Below are 21,599 nucleotides of genomic sequence, written 5' to 3' on the forward strand. Positions count from 1 at the left end.
GGTAGGTCTTCCCTCACTTAAGCCCTAAGGCCATGGTTGTGGGGATTAGAACATGGGATGTCCAAGAATCCTAAGACAATCACATCCATCCACCAGCCAGGTGGGTAAACACCTTTAAAACTTTCATTTTCTTGTCAAGGCAACTTATCAGAAATTTTAACAAACAGTGAGAGATTTGCATATGATCTTCATTGATGTAGAGAAAACCTTAAGTTAATAACTGATTTTGCTTAAATAGTTAACCATTATTACAAGTGCCAAACCAAGCCTGAAAATAGGATGTCAACATCTGTCTATCTGTCATGCTGCTATAACAGACAGAGGTTCAACCAAAATGCTGCAAACACTTAACTAATGTTTCAGGTACACGGAAATCAAATATGAAAAAACAGTTTGAGGTAGTATCAGCAGCATATTTTCAGGAATTAAAACAGAGTTACCGAAAGCTTCTTAGATAGTTGGGAAGCCTGATTTCCGAAAACTCGCTTCGGAAGCGCGATACTCCTGGCTTCCAAAACTTAATGAGAAACTCGATTCCCCCCACGCTTCTCCTATGCTTTCCACAGGCTTCATTTATTCTTCTTATATGTTCTCTTACTCAACTTTTCATGTTTTTTATGTGTTTTCTCTCTTCTCACTCACTTCCATGTGCTTTCTATAAATTGGTAGTCATCTTTTTTAGATTTTGTTAAAAAATTAATTTACACTAAAAAAATCATGAAATTTAATATTAGTCTTTTATTTTAGTTTTTATTTGTGTTTCATTTTGATTTCCATTCAATTCTTTTATATATATATATATATATATATATATATATATTATTTCTCGCTTCCTGCTTCTATACATTTTAAAATGCATCGCTTCTCGCTTCCACTTCCCGTATTGTTTTCAGATTCCGCTTCCTAGTTTGGCAACCTTGGATTAAACCACTGAATTCAAAATAGTTCAGGTTATGCATATGGATGAAAAGAAACTAAAAAAGTTAAATTAGATTAATCATGTAAATAATGTATCTTTTCTCTTAACAGAAGATTCATGGTCAATGAACAGCAAACCCGATGCAGTTGGAGATTCAATTAAAAAAGAGAAAAGAAAAAGAAAAACGTACCCATGTTATATGTTCAAATGAAAGATATCCTTTTTCTCCAAAATTGTATTTTGTATCAGCCTCCTTGACTATAAGCACATTCTCCAATCTTATGCCAAAGTTCCCATCCTCATAGTAGCCAGGCTCTAGAAAGTAAGTAAATCCAAAATCAAAGACTAGCATGTACCCAATAAGAGCTCCATATGCACTACAAAAAGTTGGAAGATAAGGATATTCAACATTCATACAGCTTTCTATTAACAGGAAACCAAGAGAATGACTTCAAAGTGCAGGAAAAAAAAGTGACTCCATATGCTGTTAATATATATATATATATATATATATATATATATATATATATATATATATATATATATATATATATATATATATATATATATATATATATATATATTATGCTTACATGCTTTGTAATTAGTAATGTCCTATAGGGGGCATTTTTTTTATTTTCTTATTACGTAATAGGAGCTGTCCATTAGGGGCAGCATTGTATTTCTAATTTTTAATTTTATTTTCAGTTATTTTTTTATTTTGGCCCTTTCACATTTGTGAAAGGGCATTCTTGTAAATGGCCCTTAGAGCTGTTGGGGGCTTCCTATGTCACATAGGTGCGGGTGTGGCGATGCGTCACTTAACTTGGGTGCGGGGAGGGTATAAATATAATTTGGGTTTGGTTCTGATGAACCCAGGCCTGGGTTCACCAGAGCTGAACCCAGCCTTGTGCCAACGAAGGAAGGAGAAGGAAGAAAGGAGGAAGAGGAGAAGGAAGAAGAAAGAGAGGAAGAGGCAGCAAAGGAAGGAGGAGAAGGAAGGAAGAAGAAGAAGAAGAAAGAGAGGAGGCGGAGGGGAAAGAGAGAGAGGTACCTATTTCTCTGTGGTCGTCGTCGGGGTCGCCGCCGTAAGAAGAGGGAAGGAGTCAGGGTGCAGTCATGAACTAATACCACCCCACCCCCCTTTTCAATTTTTTTTTAATTTTCGACCAAAATTGACCGAGTTCATTTTGGATAAACGTAACCCTGGGAGAAGGTTGACCGCACCCGATGCAAAAAAAAAAATTATATTTGCCGCACCCGCACCCGCACCAGCATAGTGTCACGTCAACACAGATGCAACGGCCACTTAGGTGAATCTGTGAGACGGGGGCTTCCCAACGGCTATAATTATAGTCGTTGAGAGCTCCCCAAAGGCTCTTAGAGTCTTGCAAAGGCCTTTTGCCTCTCTTTGGTATGCTTGTCTCAAGCATTTTAAATATAAATATTTTTTATATTGTGTGTTTTCTCTCTCTCTCTCTAATACTCTTTGTGGCTTATTGTATTTTGCCCGTTAGAGGCTTTTGTGTTTGTACATTCTTTGTAGACCATTAGTGGCATTGTACTTGGGCCTTATTGTCTGAAGTGCTTATGAAGGTTGTACACAAGCAAATCTTTTTTCTTCACTCTCTCTCGCCATTGCCGACAAAGCTGCAAAGATCGATCTTTCATTCAAATTGAATGAAACCAACTATAGGATGTTGGCGGCAGCTATGGAGAATAAACCTCAAAGAAAAGAAACTTTGGGGCTATGTGAGTAACACGGTTCCCGAGCCACAATTAAAGCTCACCAAAAAGGGAGGTCAAGAGAGAGCTCTAAATAAAGAAGAGAAGGAAAAGGCTATCCAAGAATATCAATACAAAATGGAGGATTAGAAAAGTGAACATGCTAAGATATTGGCATGGTTTATAAGCAACGTTGAACTTAAAATTTGTGCTAATCTTGTAAAATTTAAAAAAGCCAACAAAGCTTGGATTTTTATTAAAGGTATGTACCAATATTGTAAGTATCGTACCATATTGTATCGTTACTATAGGAAAAAGTGATACGATACACACTCGTATCACGATATGAATGTGTATCGTATCTGTATCGGGTGTATTGTACAATACAGCTCTATCGTACTGCCTCGTACGATGCATGGTGTATAGTATCGTACGATACACATTTGGCGCACTTTAAAATGGGTCAAAACTTGCTTTTTATTTTTGGGGTTTTAAAGACCTCTTAAAGGCCGACTTCTTCGTTTGTGTAGAGGTCATTAGAAGGGTATCCATGCATCCTAAGAGTCGTGAGAGAGATTTGGGGGTTGATCCGTGCGCAAGGAAGAGGGCTTTTGCGATTTGCTCAAGAGTGCATTTCCACCATTTTTTCACTCAAAGAAATGGGTTAAGGTAAAAAATCCCTATGTGTTGCTTCCTATTGAGTTTTTTTTAGGGAAGATGACATCAGATCATCCAACATGGTAATGGGGTACTCAAGTAATGAGTAAAAACCGATTGAAAATCGAGTGCAACTATTACCATAATATTTTTCTAGTGATATCTTTTGGTTGTAGCATCATTTTGTCAGGACACATCTCAATGTTGCAGCATGCATATCAAGGAATTTGTTGGATGTCGTGAAATGGCAATGTCAGCAATTCCTCACTGGTCTGAGAGAAAAAAAAAGACAAGAAAAAGAGATAAGTGAGGCAAAAATAGGATATGTGCAGCCCTGGGAGGATGTATATGACAAAGATGAGCTCCTTACTTTTGATCCTACAACCCCTAACATAGCATCAGAAGTAGAAAATTCTGCAGCAAAGGGAAAATGTATGCCTGATACTAATAGTGTTTCAAATACAAAAAGAAGGGCAAGGAGTTATAGAGCTAGAGGCTCTATTAGGAGCTTTTTTCCTCCTATGATTGCCCCTAGGGTGTAACCCAACATTCGTACTGCTATGACTCCGCAACATTTAGTCAAGCAGGTGAATGGTGCAGTCGGGAGATGGTTCTATGATGCCTGCATTCTTTTCAATACGGCAAATTCCTTTCATTTTCAAGTCATGGTAGATGTCATAACCAGTAACATGCTTGGATATAAAATGTCTTTGTATCATGCTTTGAGAGAAAAAATTTTAGATACTAATATGAATGAAGTAAAGGCATATTATGACGAGATGAGGCAATCATAGAAAGAAATTGGGTGTAGCATCATAACATCTTGGGCGTATCATACAGATCAATTGACTTATCAAGACAACAGATGTATTGCTCAGAGTATTTGATCAAGTTGTTGAAGTGATTCAACCTTCAAATATTGTTCAATTTTATTATTGATATGCAGTAAGTAAAGAATTGACAAAAAATTATGGGTCATTCTTTTGGACCCCGTGGGTTGCCATTGCATAGACCTCATGCTTGAGGACATCGGCCTCCTGGATGAGATAAATCATACAATTGAATGCTACCAAGAAATTATTAAATTTATTTACAATCATGCATTGATTTTGATCCTAACGAGAAAGCACACTAGTTATGTTGAGTTGATTCGTAATGCAGTTACTAGATTTACTACGAACCTTTTTGACAGTGCAAAGTTTAGTAAAGAATAAAACTGCACTAAAAAAATGTTTTCATCAAATGAGTGAAATGCATATCCCCATGCACAAAAAAGAAAGTCAAGAAAAATTATACATATTGTATTAAGTGAATTTTGGAATTCATGTGTAAAGTTGTTGAAAATCATTATACTTTTGGTGAAGGTGCTTCGATTGGTTGACACTTGATAGTGAAGACAGACCAGTTATGGGTTATCTCTATGAGGTTATGGATAAGGAAAAAGAGACCATTAGAGATAATTTGAATGGAAAGAAAATTTCTGCAAGCTTATATGGAACATCATTGATCATGGGTGGATTGGGAAACTTCATCAACATCTTCATGCTACATCATATTATTTATATCCAGCATTTAGATACCTCTCCTACTTTTAAAATTGACAGAGAAGTCAACAAGGGACTTTTGGATTGCATCGAAAGGTTGATCCCTGATTACGGCACTCAAGATCAAGTTCATAAAGAAATGAAATTTATGATAATGCATTGTATGACATGGGGAGACCTGCAGCAGTGCGAAACCGTGCCATGATGCGTTAAGGTAATTTATTTTGTCTATTTCAATTTTAGTTTCATATTGTTATTTAGTTATAATGATTATATGATTGTATATGTTATTGTCTTATTGATTTCTCATTTTCTTGTTTTTTTTAGACATATGATGGACCATGTTTGAAAGTGATATTCTAAATTTAAGAACTTTTGTCATTAGCATTCTTCGTCAAACGTGTAGTATAAGTGGATATGAGAGAAACTGAAGCGTCTTTGAATAAATTCATACAAAAAGAAGAAATAGAATGAAACACAAAAGGCTCAATGACCTCGTTTGTGTTCGCTACAACTTATGGCTGAAGCATAGGCATATAAAATTATAAAGTTTATTTGTCATTTTTATGCGTTTATTTAAAGTTTTTTATATCATATAAAACCCAACTAATTTTATTTTTTCATGTCATTTTTTTAGGTAAATAGAAAAATTATCATGAACGAGGCACAGAGCAATTTGAACCCATCAATTTGAAAAGCTTTGATGTAATGGATGCATGGGCTGAAGAATAAGCAAACATTTTGAATGAAGAGAACATTCAGTAGATCAATGTGGAAGGAGCACAAGTAGATGATGAAGAGCCCACGTATATTGGAGATGATGCGGATGTCTAAGAAAACGGAGAAGAAGAAGATAATGACAATGATTGAAGTTATTTAACACTAAAGTGTTTATAAACTTTGTTTTTTTTTTATATAATATGAAAGTATGAGTCTTGTTGCATGTTTTTAATTGCAAGATATTTAATATTTTGCATTATTCTTGTGGCATGAGATATAAATGTTTCATATGTAATTTTATGGTTGTATTTTGTGTAATTCATCATTGTTTCATGTGTCATGATTTTTTTATAATTTTTGTTTTTTTTATGATGTTTTTCTAAGCTTTTAGAAAAAATTTATTAAAAAATTCTGGCCTTTTACGATACGATACAATATGATACATATCTTATTTTGGGCCCGACCGATACGGGTAACGATACGATACTTACAACCTTGGTATGTACACACAAAAAGACTTTGCTAGGCATTTCTTCTTGCAAGAAAAAGTAAGATCTATAAAGCAAGGCGATATGTCTATTCGTGATTACTTTAGTACCCTATCCCCATTATGGGATGAACTTGTTCTTCTTGAACCTCAATAGGAAGGAGAAGCTATTAAGATGAGGCAACGTCAAATAGAGAAAGAATGATTCATTCAATTTCTTCATGGCCACTGTCCCGAATTTGAGAAAAAGGATCTTTACTCCATAGAACTACTTCTCTTCTTAATGAAGCATTTGTCGAACTATGCCAAGAAGAGACTTGTCTTTCAATAAACAAGGAAGTTGGTGAAGAACATGCGGTTTCTAAACTGGAGAACAATATAAAATCATATAAGCCTCCTCAATTTGGGAGGAATAACTATGGTGGAAGGAGAAAAATTGTAGATCACTTTTGTCCCAAGCTTGAGAAGACAGTGGTTTACGTTGGAGAGAAGTCATTCAAAGCAAATAAAGAATCAAAGAGGGATGGAGACAATAAAGAATCAATCGCTCAACTTATAGAAGTTCTCAAACAATTTATGAAGAACAACTCCTCTACCCCATCCACTTCCGGTATCGTGGTTTCATCACCTCCTAGTATGTCTTCTTGGATACTTGACTCAGGTGTTTCTTTTCACATGACTCTGAATGCCTCTTTTTTATCCAAACAAAGCACCAACCCTTTTAAATCTTTTTTTCTACCGATGATGGTACTTCCTTAGATGTTAAAGGAACAGAAAATCTTGAAAAAGTTGAGCAAATAAAAAAAAACATTTTTTTTGTTTCTCAAATATTTGATCATGATTGTAGAGTCTCTTTTTCACCTACGGATTGCTCTCTTTGGTCCCGTAAGCTGATTGGGCAAGGCCATAAGAGAGGGGACCTCTACTATATGATTTTTTTTGTTTTTACCTTTCAAATCTTTTTGTAATCATGTTCAATCTAAGGATGTTACCACTTGGCACAAAAGACCTGGTCATCCAAGTACCCCTAAATTGTATCTCTTTCCATTCTTGAAAAAATTTTGTAATGAAAAGGAATTTACTTGCAATGATTGTATTCTTGAAAAAATGTATTCTTATCCTTTTCATAATAGTAACTTTGTTTCTAAAAAAACTTTTGAGTTTGTGCATTCGGATACATGGAGACTAGTGCCGGTCATTTTAAAAGGAAGTTATTCCTAATATGTTATTTTTGTTAATGACTATACTAGGCATACTTGTGTGTACTTAAGTTCAAATCCAATGTCTTCTGTTTTTAAAGAATTTCATATTCTTATCAAAAACCAATTTCAAACTAATATATTCACATATATGTCATATGAATTTCAAAATTATTTTAACCAAAATGACATTATTCGCCAAAGATCTTGTCCAAAACCTTCCCAACAAAATAGTCTTGCGGAAAGAAAACATAGGCACATTGTTGAAACTATGACCATTCTCTTTTTCAAAAATGTTCCTAAATGTTTTGGGTTGAAGCCACACTTACCGCTATATACTTATCAATAGAATGCCTTCTCTAAAAAATATTTTACCTTTTGAAAAATTATTCAAAATATGCCCGGATTTCAAAAGATTAAAGGTATTTGGGTGCAAATTTTTTGTTCTTTTTCGAGGTAAAGATAAACTTTCACCAAAAACTCTTGAATGTGCTTTCATAGGGTATGGTGAAAATAAAAAAGGATATAGATTTTATGGTTCAAAAATGACACTATACATTTCAAGAAATGTGACATTCCTAGAAGATCAAAATAGTTTTGATCAAAATGAACCTAAGGAGGAAGCTATGTCACTTGGGTACAACACGGCAATTTCAAAAAATAAGGGTACGGGGACATGGCTATATATATATATATAAAGAGAGAGATTTTGGGTCTGGATTGTGTATGGATCTATATTAGGATCCATATTAAAATCCTTTTTTTAGCAACGAAGCCATGTTATAAAAAGGCAAGGAAATAGCCCTAGCCCTTCTCCCTTTTTGGTTTTTCTCTTAGTTTCTCACTCTCACTTCCCTCTTTCTCTCTCCTCCTGCTACCGAGGGTGGGAAGGAGAGGGTTTCGACAGTTAAAAAAAGAGTGGGGGTTTTGGGTTGGGTCTTAGTTGGACCAAACCCAACCCACAGACCCACGTACCTATGTCGCACCCAGTACCCGTACACGTGTTGGGTCGTGTCAACATGGGTACGTGGCCTACTTTGCCGTGTCCCGGTGATATAGGGAGGAAGTTGATTAATCTTTTCTTTTTGACTTATTACCTAGAAATAATTTTGATGCATCAATTGATTGTATTAACTTTGAATGTGGTGATGAGAGTATTTATCTTGATATTGAGAAAGGGTAATTCCCTTGATAGGGATAACTCCCTTCATGAGAAATCCAATGAAGTTAGTGTGTATACCTGGTGTGAGGGGGAAAGTCATCAAAATGCTTTTGAAACTTATTCACAAAATATTCCATTAGAAAAACATTTGGAGGAACCATTACCTAGAAAAACTCCTAGGCTTTCTAGGCGTCCTCAAAGGTTTGTCCTACGAATCTTTTTCCCTAGGATATAGAGTGTGTTTGGTGATGATCCATGACTATCATGAACCCTCTAATTTTCATAAAGTCAAACAACATTCACAATCGGTAGATGCTATGAAATTAGAATTAAAAGCTCTTAACAAAGCCAACACATGGGAAGTAGTGAATTTACCCTTAGAAAAAAAAGGCTAATGGGTGTCGATGGGTGTTTAAAGTTAAAACTAAAAGTGATGACTCTTTAGAAAGATATAAGGCTAAGCTAGTTGCAAAGAGATATTAACATGAGTATGGTATTGATTATGAAGAAACCTTTGCCCATGTTGTTAGGATGACTAGTTTTAGACCTTAGCATCCATCAAATAGTGACCTGTTTATTAATTAGATGTCAAAAATGTTTTTCTCAATAGTGATGTTTGTGAAAAAGTTTATATGGATTCTCTGCCTGGGTCTGACCTTGAAAAAGTATAATTTCTTAAACTTAAAAAGGTTTTTTACGATCTTAAGCAAGCTCTAAAGGCTTGGTACGACCACTTTAGTAAAATTGTTATTGATAGTGGGTTTGTTTCTTGTTAAACTAACACAGCTCACTTTGTTAGAAATGTAGGGAACAATATAACTATTTTGTTGTTCTATGTTGATATATCACAGGAAGCATAACCACAGATATCGGCGATATTTTGAAAATATCATGATATTATCGTGATATGATGAAAAAACGATATATATAGTGATATTGTCGCGCTATTATCGTGATATTATCAATTAGTTTTATTTTTTAATTATTATTTACATTTTAAATATCTTATCTTCTTTCTTTTACATATTTTACTTATTTCTTTTATTATTTATGTACTTTTTTGTCTAAACATGAAATTTTCTTATTTTTTTATTTTTTTGTCTTTTAAATCACGAGATTTTCCTCCTATTTTCCCGAGATTTATCACCAAACCGATAATACCGCAAGAAATAGCCTCGCTGAGATATAGCCGATACTGATATTTGTGTCTATGACAGGAAGTGATAAAAAAGGCATTGAAACAATTAAAAATGTTTTTAAAAAAAAATTGATATCATTACACATGCCTAGGTATGGATGTTCACCCGTACCCAGGTGACATATATAGTCGATACCGATATCATATCGTTACCCGTATCGGTCGGGCCCAAAGTAACATTGTATCGTATTGTATCACATTGTAAACATATCATAAATTTTTAATAAAAAAATTTTAAAATTCTAAAAATCTAAAAAAATCTAAAAATTTTAGCAAAAAATCTAAAAAATCATATCACATAAAACAATGATGATTTGCATAAAATACAATCATAAAACCACATATGAAGGCAACTACATAATTTATAATTTAAATTAATAACAAACCATGCAACTAATAGCTGACAATGTAAATAAAATGCAACTACAGAATTTAAATTTTAAACACAATTAAAGCATTAACTACCAATACTAAATTCACATTCAAGTCATACTAAAATGTCATAAGTCATAACTAAACTACTAAGAGTTCATTATAACTAAAAATCTTACATTTAACCGATGTCTTACATGCCAATTTTCATCTCTAAAGTTCTAAATTGTAAAGATCCTAAAACTAAATTATCTTCTAGAGCCTATTTGCCAAACATTAGGATAGTATTTCCTCAGTATTGCATCCAACTACTGCGCCCAACTGCTACGTGATGATCTCTTTATCTTCGACCATTTTTGTGGCAATTGGGTTATCATCATCATTTTTAGAATCTGAAACAATGGTTGTAAGTCTAACTTAGAATTTTTGCAAAATTCTTTGAATTTCTTCAAGTTCAGCAATAACATCAGCACAAAAACTGGTAGGAATAAATGAAGAATCACATGGACGTACATTTTGATCTTGACCTGCAATATGTTGCTTAAATCTATGAAGTCCACCTCTAATAATAGCATCACAAAAGAGACATCTCAAATTCAATGGTGACCCTAATCATGGTACATCGTCAATACTTCTGCAGTATTGCCATGCAGGATCATCTCCATGACATGAACGTGAAGAGTCTGAAGACGACATCGAAGGATCCAAAATAAAACATAACCAATTAAAAAACTCAATAAGAAGCAAAGAATAAAACACCCCAATTATATTTTTATTGGTGATTCGTTGATATCATAGAGATGTAAGAAACAATAAAAGGTGTCATTGTCTTCGACTGAAGTTGAATATAAGGCGATAGCGACCACTACAATTGAGATTGTTTGGTTGAAAAGTTTGCTTAAAAGACATGGAGTCATCATCTCTACTCCTTGGAAGATGTGTTGCGACAACAAAAGTATGATCTATATTGCCAGCAACTATACCTTCTTTGAACGGACAAAGCATATAGAGATGGATTGTCATTATATTCGTGATGAGTATCTGAAGGACACTATTGAACTTCCCTATGTCACATCAGAATGCCAACTTGCAAATTTCTTCAACAAAGCTTTGTTGTCTCTCTTGTTCTCATTCTTTCTAGACAAACTTTTGACGATCTCACTGTCAATTTGAGGGAGGGTGTTAAAATATATACACATTTATATATGTATATATATTGACTTGTTTATGTATAATACATTTATATGTATATATATTATGCTTACATGATTTGTAATTAGTAATGTCCCATAGGGGCATTTTTGCCATTTCCTTATTATGTAATAGGAGCTGTTCATTAGGGCGGCATTGTATTTTTTATTTTTATTTCTATTTTTCTGATATTTTTGTATTTTGGCCCTTTCACATCTATGAAAGGGCATTCTTGTAAAAGGCCATTAGAGTCGTTCGGGGCTTCCCAACAGCTCTTAGAGCCTTGTAAAGGCCTATTTAAAGAGGCCTTTTGCCTCTCTTTGGTATGCTTGTCTCAACTCTCAAACATTTTCAATATAAAATATTTTTTATATTTTGTGTGTTTTCACACTCTAATACTCTTTGTGAGTTATTTGTGCTTTCAGTCAATTTCTTATTATACAAACATAAACACAGCTACATCCTAACAGTAAATGACATGATCCCCTTGTGTGAAAGCATGTGTGAGGTTAGTCAAGAGAGTTTGGGTTGGAGAGGGACAAACAGAGTTTAAAAAAGGAAAAATCACACTTCTCATGTTGTATATTAAACGGATTCTATCCTATGTAACCTTTTCTCAAAATCAATTTTCAGGCTGGTAAGCAGCCTCACTGGTCCCACCAGTAGAACCAGTAAAACAATTTGAGAGCTGACAGTTCTTTTTGAGGATTTGATTTTTGGGAAGCCATTGGAACTCTTAAGTTGCTGCTCAGAAGAACCCACCCATTAGAAAATTCATATGTGATTCTCAATTGTTATCTGGCTGTTAATGACAGTTTTCCACTATTAGATCTTTTATGCACCAAAGAAACTACTGCCATATGGCTCTGGCAATTTCATGTATTAACATGGTGCACTGGTGAAGTTCAGCTTCTAAGTAATCCTGGGGTTTCAGGTATTTATGATGATTAATGAAAAATTATAATGACCAAGGCTGGTAAACGAGCTCAGCCCAGCCTGTTCAAGCTTGGCTCGTTTACCATTTAAGTCCGCCCAAGCTTGGCTTGTGCTCGTAGGTAGACGAGCCGAGCTCGAGTCAGCTGAGCCAAGCCACAAGCTGGCATAAAATCAACGTAGTGGACAATAGGTTTTGAACCTGAAACCTGTCTACCAGGTGCCTTACAGACTAACCAGTTGTACAAAACTGTTTTTTATGATAAACGTTTCACCTAAATTATAACGTTTCACCTAAATTCTATATCTTCTATTCATACGAGTTTACATGAGCTGAACCGAGCCGAGCACCCCTTGTTCGTGCTCGGCTCATTTTTGGTAATGAGCTGCTCGTGGCTCGGTTCACCAGCTATATGAACTGAACACGAACAAGTTCCTGGCAAGCCAACCACGAGCTGCTCGGCTCGTTTCCCAGCCCTGATAATGACATCTCTGAAAGAAGGCAAGACAACCTATTGGTAGCAACTTCGAAACTGAGAGCTTTGACATGTAAAAGGACATCCATTGTTCACTTTGTAAGGTGTTCAAACAGACTCAAATACATGACCCCATATAAGTACATGGCTAAAAGGCATAAAACCTGATTGGTTCCTTCAGTGAAACACAATGTCTGGCAAAAAGAACATGTTATTTGGCCCATATTACATAAAAATAATAAAGAAAAGTTGCTAGGCCGGAGGGTCAAAGAATAGTGAAAAAAAATACACACCATCAGTTACTGTCATTGAAGCTTGCAGTGGAACATTTCGAGCATGAGGTCTGAAACTGATTAAGTGAGGACCTGTTGAAACCAATCCAAAAGCTGAATCAAATAACTGGAACCTAATGAAGCAAAATTCTTGGATACAGATGAAATGCAACATGTACGACAGTTTGTAAGCATGGTAAAACACAACAAGGTGGTTTTTAGAATTTTTTTCTGGATCATCTGACCTTCATGGACATTCAGGTAGGATCCAATCCCATGACCAGTACCATGACGATAATCAAGTCCATCTCTCCAAAGAGGTACTCGTGAAAGAATGTCCAAAGCATGTCCTGCAAGGTTTCATCTCGGTCTCCATTCATCAGTAATGCTTGGAATAGAAAATGGATGTTAACAAAAAAGAGAGACTTTGCAAAAATATATGAGAAAGCACCTGTCGTTCCATTAGGAAAGATAGCAGTATCCAATGCTATATGCCCTTTGAGAACCTAACTCAACCAATTAAGGAAACTAATGATCAGTAGGAATAGAAGGTAAACACCAGCAACATAAACTTTGGGCAGTAATAAATATCAATAAAAATGGAAAATGCCAATTATATGAACAAAAATACAATTCAAGTTTTTAACAGCTTCCACACATCCATAAGGCTCTGTTTGGGAGCACGTTATCGGAGTATTTGTAGTGTAATCGGAGACGGTTATCCGACGTGGCACTCATCTCACGGATTTGGCTGTTGTTTGGGAGGAGTTGGAGAGAGTCAATATTTTAGCCTGGGAATCAGCCGACTCCAACTCCTCCAAAATACCCATTTGAACTCCTCTTAAAAAGAGGAGGTATTTGCAACTCCTTGAATCACAAGGATTCTGGTGGATTCCTAAATTTCCGATGGTTCAAAATTTTTACCCCATTTACCTCAGTAAATCCTATATTCACCTTTACTTCATTAAACAATAGGATCTTACCTCGGTAAATCCTATATTTTTATGTTATATATACATATATTATATATGTATATATTATATATATGTACATACACATAATATATATGCATACATAATATATATATATATATGTGTATATACGCATAATATATATGCATACATAATATATAAGTATACATAATATGTATGCATACATATGATATATATGTATATCCGCATAATATATATATATGTATATGTAATATATATGCATAATACATATGTATACATAATATATATATATATATATTATAGGCCCTAGGTTGGCCAAAATACCATCCTACGGGTTCCCAAACATGGTGAAGAATCGGGAATAGTTGCAAGCCTAAATCCTTGAAGGAGTTGTTTATGCTTCCAAACAAAAGAGAGTTTCTACAACTCCCAAATTCATTTCCCTTGAATTTCAGTAGTTCTACTTCCCCCGACTCCTTCCAACACGGGTTCCCAAACACAGCCTAATATCAAGCAATTCAGTTTGTTTAGTAAAAAAATATATTACAAGAAATTTGAAGGAAATTTTTTGAATGAAGAAAAAAAATTGAATGAGAAATTTAAAGGGAAATGATTGGCTGACTGTAGTCAGTTTGAAAGAGGGTACTGCAACTTTTCATTGCCATCTGTAAAGTTGTTAGCATGCTTCACCCAGAAGCTATGTCACATAGATACTGGTGGGGATATTGGGTACGACACGAAAATTTCTAAAAGATGGGTATGCACACACACATATGAAAAAATGCACGAGTATGCTACATTCTACAAAATGCTCTAGATATAAGTTATGGACTGTCAATTATGAATCAAAAGCCTAAAACATGACACAGGTATATACTTGGCTAACAAATATATAGTTAATGATACACTTCTGGGGTTGAGCTGAAACATTAGCTGGATCATCAGATGGGTAAAATGAGTCAAGTTAAATTTGAACCTAGTTGGTCCATACCCAATAATATCCAATGCCAGTAGGGGTGCACCTCAGTATGGAGGCCTGGTAGAAATACCATGTTACTCAGCCCAGAAGTCACCTCAAGCCTTTTGTTAATTCCCTGGCAACGCTTGACCTTATACACATGGATGAGCCACAATGTCGTGTGAATCTTGTCTTGACCATTATATGTTTTTTGCAGTTAATGCATCGCCACTCTCTCTCTCTCTCTCTCTCTCTCTCTCTCTCTCTCTCTCTCTCTCTCTCTCTCTCTCTCTCTCTCTCTCTCTCTCTCTCTCTCTCTCTCTTCGTGTGAAGTCTGATGCATAAGATTCAGTTTGACACTGACTGTCTGACAGATCTGAGAGAGAAAAAGAGAAAGAATGGGGTGTGATGTGGACTATTTAAAAATTAAAAAAACATTTATTGAATAACTTATAGAAAGCCTCCCAACTTATCAGCTATTACAGAAAAACAGTACAACATATCACTAATCAGGCTTAATCACTTGGCATCTGTTTTTATTTTATTTACATTTCAAAGACATGCTTGGTCATAAAATCTTTTCCTTAACCAATGTTTAGTGAAGCAAAATAACGAAAAAGGCTCATGATTGATATGTTTAGCAAAAGAGCTTAAGTTGTCTCTCTGATGAGAAAAGGACAAAATGTCATTTTATGCCTCAGGCAGATGTTTGAATTACATTGAAATAAAGCAGGCAGTTGAATATAATAACTGAAATGTTAGGCACCTTCTTGTAAATAGCTGGTAACTTTCGCAGATTTTTGTAAATTATTGTATTTATTTCCATTACCAGGTAGAAAAGCTTGAGTCTGGAAACCTCTGGACAATATTTGAGCGCAAAAGCCACCAGGAAAGCTAACAGGTAGGGCCAAATCATGGGTTTTATCACGCTTGGTCTCCAAGAGCAGTCTAAACCTGGCTGCTATGGATATCTGATACCCAAGAGGCTGCCTGACCCAACACCTATCACTATACTTGCAAATGAATCATTTTGTGGTGTGCTTCAGCATTTTAAGTAAAACCAATATGGGTATTTAGTGTGCAGATTACTGCATGACTAACATTTGCAGTTAAAAGAAAAGTTAGTGATTTATGTAACAGATATAAGAATGATCTTTTTAATGCCAAAACCTTTTTTTTCAATCTTTTTATTACTTCTATTTTCCTTGATTCAACAGATTTTATCAACCTCATGTTGCCCAACTAGAACTTATTACTTACTTGATCAATGAAACATTTCACCAATGAAACATTTCACCAATGAAAATTTAACTTGGACCAGTGGTCAAGGACTTCTCATGTGCCTAGTAGCCAATGTAAAAGGAATAGACCAAAATAATGAAAGGGAGAAACCTGACTCAAAGCTGATTGAAACCACAAACCAACCAAAGGACAGTTAGTGCTCCATATTTTACAAAAGCGCAAGAAAAGTATACTGGTAAAAAGACAAAGCAGGTTATGGTCAATAAGAAATTTCCTCAGAGCCACATCAATAAAAACTATGCAAGCTTGAGAAATATATCTAATTCTGCATGCTAATTGCAAAACACATATCCCAATATTCCATCAGAAAAAGGGATAAAAGCTGCATCTGAACAAGAGACTGGACATGGACTTAAAAGCTAAACTCGTGCACATGAAATAGCATATTATGAGGTTAACAGGAATCCACTTACTGCAGTATAACATGCTTTCTCATGAGGTGATGGCTTGCCAAAATGTACAGTCCTTGTTACGTCAGTTGTTCCATCTTGATACTTGTAAATCCCAGTAATGTGTCAGTGCCATAAAGATTGAATCAAAAGCCATGCATCAATTCACATACAAATTAAGCGAGAATATATCTTGAAAGGTAGCAGATAAACCTGTGCCCCCGAATCAACTAGATAAATGCTGTCAGGATCCATTTCAGCACAAGTCTTCTCATCTGGAGAGTAATGGATAACAGCTGCATTTGGACCAACTGATGAAATGGTTGGAAAGCTCAGCCCCTTAAAAAACTGAAAAGGCCCATGCCAAAAGGAGATTAGTTTGTATAGAGAAGTCATGAAAAGCTTGCACTAATGTGTGCTTCATCAAAGCCACTAAACAACATAAATCACTTCGGAATGGTTAACTATACAAGTGCCAGGAAAATTGCACCTCTTGCTTAGCACGAAATCCCTCCAAGATATCACTTACAGATACCTCTGTTAATTTTGCACCATCCCTGGAGATTTTAAACAAAAAACCAAGTGTCAAAAACTAATTGTCTGACCAACACAGAATCAACAGCTAAAAACATGCACAATTTGCTGTTAATTAGAACAAATGCCTGGGCACAAGAATCAAATTAGTATAAAGAGTAACACCTATTGTGCTTTTTTTTCTTTCTTGTTCCATTTCACATGCTGCAATATTTCAATCATCTATTAGATGGATGTCAAGTTCCTCGCATGCATGTCAGATGTTACGAAACATTATCAATATCATTATAGTATATATGTATGTATGTATTTATTGTTGATATGCATCGTCAATCTCCTATCACAAGCCACTTACAATAGAAAAAGAGAGAAGGCACTATCTAGTGAGCAGTTTTGACTTTTGAGCAAGGTTGTATGTATCATATGATAGGGTACGATATTTATTGTTGCTATACAGAAAATCAATATCATACAAGTGTATATCATACATGTATGTATCATACAATACAGTATTGTATCGTACAATACACCTTCGGCGTAGTTTAAAAAGGGCCGAATCATAATTTTTTCTTTTTGGGTTTTAAATACCTCTTGAGGGCCGACTCCCTCATTTGTGTAGAGGCCATTAGAGGGGTATTCACGCACCCTAAGAGTCATGAGTGCTATTTGGGGGCCAATCTGTGTGCAAAGGAGAGGACTTCTGTGATTTACTCAAGAGTGAATTTTCACCCAATTTTCACTAAAGGAAGTGAGATAAGGTAAAAAATCATCGTTCTTTGTTTCATTTGTCTATGATTAAAGTTGAAGGAGGGTAAGCTCCTTTCTTTTTTTATGTTTTTAGAAGATATTACTTTACTTTTAGTTTTTTTACCTTTAATATCATTTTTTGTGCCCTTAGAACTCAAAATTTGTCCCTAAGTGTACTATTGAGCATCGTTTTACATCTTTGTAGTGATTAGATTTGTCATAAAAATGGCACGAATCTCGATACACTCTGGAATGGATACCAAGAACCAAAAATATAATGTATTTGAATACATACTCACCATAGAAGTAACAATGGAACACAAGAATTATTAAATGAATAGTTTCATTAAGCATGAAATTCAAACAATACAAAAAGAAATGCAAAATTACAAACAATCTCACTACAAACACTCAATACTCAAAAGCCTAAAACTACCCATCACACTCTTCCAATACAAGGCACACACCCATCCCTATTTATAGGGAAAAAGAAGAGGGAGAGATAGAGGAAAGAGGACACCACTCAGTGTTGTTAAAAATGTGCCTCAAGGCACAAAAAAATGCACCTTGCCTCAAGGAGAGGCCCTTTTTGCCTTGAGGCACATGCAAATAGCGCAAAATCCTTAAGGTGCAAGCCTCATGGGTTATGAGATGGGCACCTCGGGACGAGGCGCGCCTCAAAGTGAGGTGCACACCTCAGTTAACACAGGCCAAATGGGGGTCAAAGCCCCCATTTGACCAAAATTTGGGGCTGAGCCCGACCCTAAATAGGATCGGGCCTCTCTCTCTCTCTCTCTCTCTCTCTCTCTCTCTCTCTCTCTCTCTCTCTCTCTCTCTCTCTCTCTCATGTCAACTGCCTCTCTTTGTCGCCTCACCCTCTTGTCTCTCCCTCTTCTCTCTCGCCTCTCCTCTTTGTCTGCATCTCGCCTCTTGACTCACTCTACTGCTCTCTTACAAGTCGTCTCTAAGAAGAAGAAGAGGAAGAAGAAGAACTCGAGCTTGACTCTCTCTGCCGACAGGTGCTTTTTTTGTATTGATGATTTTTTTGTGATTATATCATTTTTTCTGTATTGATGTTTTTTCAATGTTGTTTGTCTATTGCAATCTAAATCATGCTTTCTTTCTGTATTGATATTTTTTTGTAATTATATCATTTTTCTGTATTGATGATTTTTTTCAATGTTGTTGTCTATTGCAATCTGAATCATGATGTTTTCTATTTGATGATTTTTTTGTAATTATATCATTTTTTCTGTATTGATTTTTTTCAATGTTCTTGTTGCTGTCTATTACAATCTGAATCATGTTTTTCTATATTGATGATTTTTTCTATTTTTTATTGGTTGTTGCTTCATCAATAAAGCATTTCTTTTATTTATTTGTCTATGTAAATATTTTTAAAGGTTTTCTTAAGTTTTTTTTAATTGAGGCTTACGCTTTACACCTCGAGGCGTAAAGCCTTGCTTTAGTTTTTTATGGAGCGCTATGCTACGCCTCAATGCTTTTTACAACATTGGGACTACTAACCGTTGGACTAGCCTCAAACGGCTAGAAGTAGTCAAACCTAGTTTGACTAAGAAATATATATATATATATTATATAATATATTATATATATTATATTATATTAACATATATACATGCATATATATACACACAAAGAATACATCCATCTTAACACCCTCTTCCCCACACCCCACACCCCACACCCCACCCCCTCAAACTTACAGTGACTCACCGTAAGTTTAAAATTACAAAAGAAAAAACCCATTACATAAAATGTCTTCATAAACTTCATCAAGTTCTTCCATTTGGTGCTTCTTTAAAGGGTGCTCAATCGTATGCTCAATTACACACAGGATCTCCAATATCATCAATTCTTGAACAACCTGTAAATAGAGCTAACAAAACATCCAATTATACACATATATCACAAGAAGATTTCAAAAAAATAGTTATATTACGAAGAGAGGATGGCCAAGCACACAAACATACAATATATAGAAAATATTTAATAAGTCAATTTTAGCATTTTTCAAAATCATTTAAAGTAAGAATTAATTTCAAACACGATAGTTATTAATCACTTTAATCATTCATGAAAATCATGTACACATATATCTATCACAAAAGACATATTAATGCATAACAGGCATGGATTTTCAACATCATCAATACCATGAATAAATAACTCACAAAGGCGTATAAATTATGAAAACATTTTTACGCAGCGAAAGATACAAGAAATGATTTCAATCATTCAAGAAAAGACAAATACTCATAAATTAATTAATTGTTACATTTTAGAAGCAATATTAACCATACAACTAAAAAAGTAACTTATGGACCAAGGGAAAACACACAATGAAAATACACATCAACTCACAAGGTAAAAAATAATATATCTTTCATTAACAAATGTTTAGAAAGAATTAACTAAACTTATGCAAAATAGGCAAGACAATCAATCATGAAACATATTTAAAAAAAATCCTTATCATGCAACCAAAGCATATTCAATGCAAAATGCATGAAAATATTTTAATAACCATTTCTCATTCAAGAGAAAATGAGTTTAGAAAGATCATGAAGAGATTTAAAAATCTCATATAACACAATGAATTATATTTGCAAATCTTAACACTAGTTTCACCACCACTAGCAATCACCTCACTAGACCTCTAACAAAAAATCAAGTGTATCAGTGACTAGAGCAAGAGCATAATCATAATGACAACAAAGAGTTAAAATACACAAAACAATGTGAATAACCAACACCACCTCTTGTCTACATATAATGACAGTTAAAACAAGTGTATCAGCAACTAGAACAAGAGTATAATCTCAATGACACTTATGGGCAAAACAAACACACAAAAGTGTGAATAAACATCCCTTGTTTATATATAATAACACTCCAATTAAGTATATCAGCTACTAGAACAAGAGTATAATCTCAATGTCATTTATGGGCTAAACAAACACACAAAAGTATAAATAGACATCTCTTGTCTACATATAATGACACTCAAAATAAGTGTATCAGCTACTAGAACAAGAGTATAATCACCATGCCACTTATAAGAAAAACAAACACACAAAAGTGTAAATAAACATATTCTATCTACATATAATGACACTTTAAAATAAGTGTATCAGCTACTAGAACAAGAGTATTATCTCAATACCACTTACGGGCTAAACACACACACAAAAGTATGAATAAACATCTTTTGTCTACATATAATAACACTTAAATAAGTGTATTAGCAACTAGATCAAGAGTACAATGGGTGCACATAACTCACCACATTAAAGAATAATATCTCTTGTCTACATATAATGACAGTTAGATACGAGGCATAACAGAAGGAAACACAAGAGGTAAAGAAAGCTTGTAATGAACTATGTCACACAAACTCTTCTAACAGGGCACCACACCCGCACCCAGGCAGGTTCGACACTTGGACACAACTTCCTTTATGTTAAGTGAAGTCAACCACACTGAGGTCCATTTTTATCCAAAAGTAGATTCAGTTAACCCTAATCAAGTCTGTTTTTATCTATATTATATATATAAATACATAAATGCACACAAATACACATAGTGTTAACTTAAAAATGTTAAAAATTATATATATATATCCTTTCCACACCCCCCACCCAAGTTTTTTTAAAGTGTCGCACCTGCACCCGCACCCGCACCTATGTGACATAGGTAATGAAAAACAAACTAATGCTATTAAGAAGAATAAGAAGATCAATCTTCTGAAACTCCATGGTTTCAAAATCATAACCATCATAGGAAAAACAAGATATCAAACATCCAATATTGTAACAATGGTCACACAAATAAATGAGT

The 21,599-nt window shown here is 34.7% G+C and overlaps 1 protein-coding gene across 2 annotated transcripts in view; it reads right to left on the bottom strand.

The window, feature by feature from the left end:
- The window catches only part of APP1 (aminopeptidase P1), a 38,008-nt gene that overhangs the window by 1,141 nt on the left and 15,268 nt on the right, over positions 1–21,599 (bottom strand). Inside the window, exons 9-15 of one of the 2 annotated variants that reach the window (XM_090006891.1) lie at positions 16,948–17,014; positions 16,671–16,805; positions 16,482–16,562; positions 13,307–13,361; positions 13,101–13,205; positions 12,877–12,948; positions 1,110–1,234 (exon numbers count right to left, since the gene is read on the bottom strand). In XM_090006891.1, coding sequence (XP_089863017.1) covers positions 1,110–1,234; positions 12,877–12,948; positions 13,101–13,205; positions 13,307–13,361; positions 16,482–16,562; positions 16,671–16,805; positions 16,948–17,014 — 640 coding nt within the window. Of the gene's footprint in view, positions 1–1,109; positions 1,235–3,442; positions 3,574–12,876; positions 12,949–13,100; positions 13,206–13,306; positions 13,362–16,481; positions 16,563–16,670; positions 16,806–16,947; positions 17,015–21,599 lie in introns of those variants that run through there. The other variant, XM_090006892.1, reaches the window with a different exon arrangement.

The sequence above is a fragment of the Nuphar pumila genome, chromosome 5 (genome assembly GCF_984573655.1).
Source record: "Nuphar pumila chromosome 5, dmNupPumi1.hap1.1, whole genome shotgun sequence".
NCBI lineage: Eukaryota > Viridiplantae > Streptophyta > Magnoliopsida > Nymphaeales > Nymphaeaceae > Nuphar > Nuphar pumila.